Raw genomic sequence first — 8,463 nt, 5'->3', positions numbered from 1 at the left:
CACGGCCGTGGGGCAGGGTGGCTGGGTAGGGCTGCAGGCCAGGACTGCAGGGCAGAGCCATGGGGCAGGGCCATGGGGCAGGGTGGCTGGGCAGGCCACGGGGCAGGGCCATGGGGCAGGGTGGCTGGGCAGAGCCATGGGGCAGGGCCATGGGGCAGGGTGGCTGGGCAGGCCACGGGGCAGGGCCATGGGGCAGGGTGGCTGGGCAGGCCACGGGGCAGGGCCATGGGGCAGGGTGGCTGGGCAGGGCCGCGGGGCAGGGCCGTGTGGCAGGGTGGCTGGGCAGGGCTGCGGGGCAGGGCTGGCCACTGGGCAGGGCCGCGGGGCAGGGCTGGCTACTGGGTAGGGCTGCAGGCCAGGACTGCAGGGCAGAGCCATGGGGCAGGGCCATGGGGCAGGGTGGCTGGGCAGGCCACGGGGCAGGGCTGGCTACTGGGCAGGGCTGCAGGGCAGGGCTGAGGGGCAGGACAGTACCTTGGCCAGGGTGTTGCGGGACGCAGTGATACCCTCCAGCATCACTCTGACTGCTCGGGGCAGGGGCTTCTGGGCATCCAGCAGCATGCTCGTCTCCATGCCGAAAGCTGCCTGGGGGGAGAGAGATGAGCCAGCTCGTGCCTGGGGGTGGGAGGCCAGCAGGTCCACTGCAAAATGCAGCCTGGGCAGCTGGAGACCCAGGTCCAGGGCTAAGGGACTACAGACATCATCCTACCAACTACAACCATGGCCTGATGATTCCAGTGCTGTGAGATGTTGTGAAAACTAAAAACACATGGTAACTTCTGGCTCTGTGGGGGAAGCATTGGGCTGCTAAGCAAAAGATCTGCGGTTCAAATCCACCAGCCATATCTCAGGAGATGGCGAGGCAGTCTGCTCTCATGAAGACTTAAAGTCTCAGAGCCCCTAACAGACAGCTCCCCTGGGTCCTGTTGGGACACTGAGTCAGAACCAAGGAGACAGAAGTGAGCTGGAGCCTGACAGACACGTCTCTCCTGGAACACAGGCTTCCCCGGGGCCACTCCATCTAAATCCAACTATCTGCACCCAGGCATTCGAATAACAAGGATGAAAATGACACTCGCTGTCCCCACACTTTGGCTGCCTGATCTGCCTTCATATGGGGCTATGTGGGCAGCTTCTGATGGACAGCCACGCCGGGGCAATTTAGGGGAGGTAGGTTTTTGAGGTGAGAATGAGGCCAGTCCTGAGATGGACTGCTATCAGCCTGAGACTTGGCGTCCAGTGCAGAACCCAGCTCGTTCCTAGCCTGCTTGCACGTGAGGCCACCCTGCACGCTAGTGGAGATAGGATACATGAGGGCCGCTGCATGGAAGAAGGACTGAGGAGCACGAAGGGGTGGGGAGTACTGAGGAAGGGGTGAGGAGCACAGAGGGGTGAGGAACATAAAGGGGTGGGAGCACCAAGGGGTGGGGAGCACGGAGGAAGGGGTGAGGAGCACGAAGGAGTGGGGAGCACAAAGGGGTGGGGAGCACTGAGGGGTAGGGAGCATGGAGGAAGGAAGGGGTGAGAAGCACAGAAAGGAGGACAGAAGGCCCCCAGCCCGCGCCCAGCCATCTGCGGTCACCTTGGCCAGGATGTCCATGGTGGTGCAGGTCAGCATGTCCTGCATGGACACTGGTGTCTGTCCATCTGCTTTGGCCTCCAGAATCTCCATCAGCTGCTCTGCCTTCTCGTTGAACGTCTCCATCAAGCTAACCAAAGAGCTGAGAGACAAGAGAGGCATCAGAGGCCCCGGCCCACCCCCAGGCCCTCTGCTCTGAAGAGAAGGCGCTGTACCCCATACAGAGTGCAAGTGGACGTCCTGTTCACTAAAGGACGCTCCACTCAGGGCAGAAGCCCCGCTTTTGCCTTTGTCTTCACAGTTACACAGGATACTGTGATCCCAGCCCCTCAGCTCTGACCTCCAGGGTCACAGCAGTATACACGCTCTGGACAACAGTGGGAAGGAAGAGAAGCCTCCGGATCTCCTAGGACAGGGAGGGGGCCCCAGCGCCTCTGCTCCTCTGCTCTCCTCCCCAGCTGCGTCTCCTACTTTACCGCCTTGCCTTGGGCATCACAGTGCCTGACTTTCCCAGGGGCGAGTCCTCAGACACCACCTACACAGCCGAGAGCTCCACACACAGTGTCCCCTGATGCCCCAGCAGCTACACTGGACATCGCCTGTTGTTAGAGTCAGAACAACCCATAGCTGACCCTGCAGTAGGTTTTCAAGATAGTTAATTACACAAGAGGAGATCACCCATCCATTTCTGCAGAGCAGCTGGTGGATTCAAACCGTGTGCCTTCTGGCTGGCAGACAGCTCCTTATCTCTAAGTCACCAGAGCTCCCCTTGATGTCGCATAGGCATAGCGTTTATTTAGAAGAAGTGTGAGAAGATGCACTCCAAACTCTCAAAAACGGGGCCCCATGGGAGGAGGGGGGCAGAAAAGGTTACTTTGGATCTATGCTCTTCTGGAATGTCTGATCTTTTACTGCTGCTTATAACGGAAAGTCATTTTAATGTTACTCCTCTAGGTAAAGTGTTCTTTGTCTTCCCTTATTCTCATAATTCCTCTGTGAATTGTAAATTAGTCCTCAGTACAAAGGGGTTTTTTTACCTGAAAAGATTTTTAAAAGTAGAAGAAAAAGAGGAAGGGTACATTTTAAAAAATAAGGACATATGCAACAATGAATGAATAATAAATATAAAAAATAGACAGTAAGCCAGTACTTTACTACCCATTAGCCAACCCAAACTCTAACCTAGACCCTGGATCACAGCCTCTGGTCACCGGCAGTCCCTGTCCACACTGGTGACACATCTCATCCTGTGATCCTATGAAGGTATCTCTCTGATCAGGTGACCCCTCTACACTCTAAAACTCTTTGAAGAGCCCCACTTCCCTCCTCTCACCTACCTACCAGCGGAGTTCATCTCTCACCAACTCCCACCTGTAACACCACCTCTGAGCCCCTCCTGCCTCAGCCGTCCACACACCTGGCCCTCTACCTGGACTGCCCTTCCTCTTGTCATGTCCCTGTTAACCATCCTAACTCCTGTCCACTCTGGAGCCACGGACATGTCTCCTGAACTCCAGAGCCCTGGGCAAGGTCCTCTTCACAACACTCCCAAAGTCTGCAGTTACATGTGTCTTAGCAGGATTAAATGTGGTCGTTGTTTAAATCATTCAAGTTGGCTCTCCCGGGGGGGGGGGGGGGTGACCGGTTATTGTACAAAAGCCCCCCTGAACCCCCTGTGGCTCTAGACAGGACCATTTCTTTAATGTTTCTAGATGGGATTTCTCACAGTTTTGTTGGGCTGGGGTGTCAGCTGCATAATAAAACCCCAGCTCACTAGTCTTTTGTGAAAAGAATGAGGACCACAGTCTTTAGACAAAAGCAATATCCTGCAAAGTAGGAACGGCAATTTATTCTCAGGGTTTTATCACCCGGGTTTATTACAATCCGCAGTGACGTCGCATGAACAACGGCAGAGCCGACACACGCCAGTGGGCTCTCATTAATGGCTTGGGGTGCACATGGGCTCAATAACACCTCCACAGACACCCACAAATGCCTTCCAGGGCTTTTTATGTGCCATTTAGCAAATTTTGCCTTTAGGAATAAATAGTCCTCTAAGCCATAAAATAAACATGAAAAAGCAAAATACACTTAAGAACAAAAGAATCTCAACACCACCAATCAGATACAGGGTCCTGAGGACAGGAAAGGGCTTGTCCAGGAAGTGCCATTGGTATTCATGACCCAGCTACTGGAGGTGATGTCCTGGTTGGGGGCCACCCCTCTGCTGACCTCAAAGCTGCCCAAGGCAGGGGCTCCTGCAGCTTCCAAAGCCTTTGTAATCCTGGCTCTACGTGACACAGTGGGTCTTCAGTCTTTCCTTCTCAGCCTCACTTCTGGTAGTTTCTCGATCTTATTCATTTACTCTATGGAGAATCCTGGAGAGGTTTTGGGGTGCCTCGTGTGTGTTGGCTGTAAGAGTCCAAGGACAAGACCCACCTGCCTTCAGGGACCTGTGGCCTGATGGGGGAGGCAGGCGTGAAGGACAGATGCTGCAGGAGATGTAGCAGAGTGAGAATGGAGACAGATTCCATCTCAAGGGTCAAAGAGGAGACATCTGAGCTGGGTAGAAAACAGGGCTGAATTCCTTAGAGAACACACCATGAGGCAGAAAGAATGGTGCAAGCAAAGAAAGAAGATTCCAGAAAGTGCAAGGAAAGTGGGAGAGAAGATGAAGAGAATGGAGGCTTAGGAGGCAGACTTGAGGTGGTTGGGGGTAGAGAGCCACTGATGACTTCAGAGCAGGGGGCATGGTCAGGTCTGAGCTTTAGAAAAAGCTACTTGGCGCACCGGAGGTGGAGGACAGAGGCAGGGCGCCAGGGAGAGGCAGCAGCAGTTCAAACAAGCGTATTCACAGAATGAGCACACCGCTGACACTGTCCCTTCACGGTGGGAAGACACGGCACATGGTGAAGAGATCAACATGAACAACTCCAGAAACAGGACTAACAGGCATCGGGTGTCTCCTGAGGGATGTAGTGAGAACGCAACCTGTCTGTGATATTCCTGCCAGAAACTCAGGGACTGTCCACCCAAACCCAGAGGACGCAACTGCAGTCTATGAGGTCTGGGTCACAAAAGTCAACAACAGACTGAAAACATTTCTAGAGCAGAGAAAAGCAAAGAAATGTGTAATTAAGTACAGCCCATGAGCCTGGGTTTGGAGGTGTCTTGTTGATTAGATTACAATGTTGGATCAATCAATGTGACAGTTTCAGATTCTGAAAACTGAGCGGTGGTTACATAAGACAATGTCTTGATTCCAGGAAACACACACAGGAATATTTCAGGGTGAGGAAGCCCAATATCTCCAATTTCTTCTCAAGTGGCTAAATTACACAGTATATAAAAAGATTGTGGTCTCAATTCACCTTCGAAGGATGGGCAATCTCTTCCTGTGCAATTGACTGTATCTGAAAACCCACTCGAGGGTCAGCTATGGATCAGTTCCGACTCGATGGCACACAATAACAACATATAAAAATAGGCACGGAGTCTGGTGGAATAGTTGGTTATGAGCTGCACTGTTAACTGAAGTACCAGTTGTTCAAAACCCCCTGCATTCTGTGGGAGAAAGATGGGCAGCCTCCTCCCACAAGATTTACAGGCTCAGAACCCAAACGGAAGGTTATCACGAGGCAGAATCGACTGGACAGCAGTGGGTTTGATATGGAGTTACAGAAAAATATAAGAAACCCTGGTGGGGTAGTGGGTAAAGAATTCGGCTGTTAACCAAAAGGTGAGCAGTTCAAACCTGCCAGCCTCTCTACAGGAGAAAGCTGGGGCTGTCTGCTTCTGTCCCGAGCTGTGGCCTGGGAAGCCCGGGGGGCAGTTCTACTCTGTCCTGCAGGGTCGCCAGAGTCAGAAGCAACTCCCCAGCAGCACCCCTGGGCACCGTTATACACAAAGGTTTGGACACTGTGAACACCCACTTAGAGAAAGCAAACACATTCATGCATGCACACAGACAGAGGCTCCCCGGTAAGAGGGAAGCCATGAACAGATGTCAAACCTGAGTAAACGATGCATGGTGGTCCTTGTGCCAAGGCTTTCTTCTTAAATTTGAAATTATGCCAAAACAAAGCACTGCCTTCCTCAGCTGGCCAAACAGAGCCATCATCCAACCCAGCAATTCTACTCGTAGGTGTTCATAACGCCCAACTATCTATCCATCAGCTGATCAATGGACACGCTACTGTGATCTATCCCCGCAGAGAACATGACCCAGCCACAACAAGGAATGCAGGACTGACACACACCGTGATGTGGACAAACTGAAAACAATCGTGCCAACAAGAAAATCCAGGGATAAAAGGGCCCAGGTGTAGGATCCCACTGAGAGGATGCTCAGAACATGCAAATCCAGACAGAAGGCTCATCAGTCAAGGGGTAGATGTGGGGACGAAGTGAGGGGAGCTTCTGTGAGCAGGTGGGGGGAATCCTTCGGGGGTGGTAGAAAATAGAAAGCTCTGGGAAAGTCAGCTGTCAGGGACCTCTCAAGAGTACTGAAGAGCAACGATGTCAGGCTGGAGAGTAAGGTGCACCTGATCTGGGCTATAGTCTTCCCAATTATGTGTTATGCATCAGAGAGCTGGACAGTGACTAGGGATGACAGAAAGTGAATTGATGCCTTTTAGCTGTGGTGCTGGAGAAGAGTGTCGAATATACCATGGACTGCTAGGAGAACAAACAGTTTTGTCCTGGAGAGGGTGAAGCCAGAATGCTCCTTGGAGTCAAGGATTCGGAAGCTTTGTCTGACATACTTTGGGCATGTTGCAAGGAGGGACTGGTCCTTGTATAGGGAAGTCATGTTTGGGAAAGTGGAGTGGACGGTGCAGGAGAGGAAGACTCTCGATGAGATGGATCGATTCTGTGATTGGAGTGGTGGGAATGAGTGTGTCAGAGACAAATGAGGTTGGCACAGGATAGAGCAGGGTTTAGGGCTCTTGTACATAGGGTTGCTATGAGTCTCAAGCGACTCAACGGCACATAACAACAACAACAACAACAACCACCCTGACTATGGCACTGGCTATGCAGCTCTGCAAACCACTAGTGCATAGTGTACCATGTAAAGCTGTTGGAAGGAGAAGAACAAAAAAGAAAATGTTACATGGAGAATCTACATGAGAAACCCGGATGATAAGAGAGGCCTGAGTGGGAAGGTTCTTGGAAGACAGGGGCCCCAAGGCCTCCTGCATGGTGGACACTCTGCCCCAGATGCCCCTGATCTCTGGAGAGAGGTTCTCGGTCAGCTGAGCGGACTCAGGCCCCCTGTCCACTTGTCTTCTTTTATCTCTGGCCGAGTGAGGCCTCCTCAGATGAAGACAAGCCCGCAGGCCCTGCCCCGACAGACACACTCACCTCCGGCTGAAAGCCAAGTCCATGACCCGGCGCTGCTTGTGCCAGCGTTCGTAGTCACACTCGGACACCAGACCCTGGCCGAAGAGCCTGCAGGGACAGACAGACACTGGTGTAGGAAACCAGGTGGACAAGGGACCGCTGGTGGGCACGGCGTTGTCTTTTGGAGTGGGGAGAATGTTCTGGAACCAGACATGGCAAGGGCTGTGGGGCCTTGTGAGGAGCTGAGGGGCACAGGGTGACACACTTGAAAATGGTTGGGGCAGTGAATTTTATGAGGTGTGAATGTTACTACAACAATTGGGAGGGACATCACAGGGTGACGGTGTGTCCCACCTCGGCGTCCCTGCACCCCCACAGCCTTTGGAGGGGGAGGTAGAGGAGGAGGGCAGCCATCACCACCATTTGTGGGGCACTAGTGATGGTCAGCTGGACAGTCCACTCCCTCCCCCTCCCCCTCACCCTACCCGGCCTCCTCACCTCTCTCCAAACACAGTCTGGATGGCGCGGTACATCTTGAAGTCCTTGTTGTATTTGAGGGCCTTGAGCCACAGCCCAGTGCAAAGCGCTTCCAAGCACTGCCTGCAGACCTCCTTGAATGGCCCTGACAGGTTGGTTGGTTCTCTTGGCATGAAGTCCTTGTTGTATTTGGTTGACATCAGGAACCTCTAAACCCCCCACCCACAAATAGAACATGAGCTCCTGCACCCACAGACTCAGCTCTGGTAAACCCAAGGGCAAATTCGATCTCACAGCAAGTGCATCCCCCCGCCCCGTGGGGCTGCCATAGAGCAGAGCAGGCTGCTCCCCCACAGATGCCTGGAGATGCGGGGTTTGGGGGAAAGCAGCACCTCCTCCTTCCCTGTGAACTGGCTGGTGGTTTGAACTGGCAGCCTTTAGGTTAGGAGCCCGATGCTTAATCCACCGACTCACCACAGCTCCCTCTGGCAAGGCCTGCCTCTCCCCTTCCTCCACCCAATCCTCACCCCACGGGAGTCCTGTCTCCAGAAAATCCCTGCAGAAAGCCCAGCACGTGGAGCAGAGTGCGGCTTCCCCCAGCTCACATCTGGGATCCCACCCCTTCCACAGTGGAGAACAGGGAGTTGGTGTCGGGGAGCCCAAGGAAAGGACTCCTGGAAGGAGAGAGGCCCAGCATGGGTTCGCTGTACTGCAGGCCAGCTCAGCCTCAGAGATCAAAGAAGGCTTCCTGGAAGAGGGGGCAACTCGCCACCCCAAGAGCTGAAGGAGCAATGCTCCCACAGACCAGCGGCTTCTGGGGCAGGACTGCCCAGTGACCAGCTCCTGGAGCAGGAAGTCCTGCTTCATCACTAGGTGAATGCACGGTCTTGGGTGAGTGACTCACCTCGTCTGCCCCTCGCTCTCCTCATCTGACCAGATGGGACAAGACCACCTGCCTCGGAAGAGCTGCCAGGGGAGAGTAAACTGTTTCTGCGCAGAAGGTGTGAGAACAGTACCTGGCACACGGCCGGTGCTCAACCGTGAGCTGTCCCCGCTCCCCCTTA

The 8,463-nt window shown here is 53.8% G+C and overlaps 1 protein-coding gene across 1 annotated transcript in view; it reads right to left on the bottom strand.

The window, feature by feature from the left end:
* Positions 1-1,755, bottom strand: part of LOC102848303 (cholesterol 24-hydroxylase-like) — a 16,863-nt gene extending 15,108 nt beyond the window's left edge. The window contains exons 1-2 of the mRNA XM_006879064.1: positions 1,583-1,755; positions 475-585 (exon numbers count right to left, since the gene is read on the bottom strand). Coding sequence (XP_006879126.1) covers positions 475-585; positions 1,583-1,741 — 270 coding nt within the window. The 5' untranslated portion in view covers positions 1,742-1,755. The remainder of the gene's footprint in view (positions 1-474; positions 586-1,582) is intronic.
* Between the last annotated feature and the right edge of the window lie 6,708 nt (positions 1,756-8,463).

The sequence above is a fragment of the Elephantulus edwardii genome, unplaced genomic scaffold (assembly GCF_000299155.1).
Source record: "Elephantulus edwardii isolate Elephantulus edwardi_28Jun2011 unplaced genomic scaffold, EleEdw1.0 scaffold00002, whole genome shotgun sequence".
Lineage (NCBI taxonomy): Eukaryota > Metazoa > Chordata > Mammalia > Macroscelidea > Macroscelididae > Elephantulus > Elephantulus edwardii.
The sequence above is the reverse complement of the archived record's forward strand: the minus strand, read 5'-3'. Positions and strand labels throughout refer to the sequence as shown.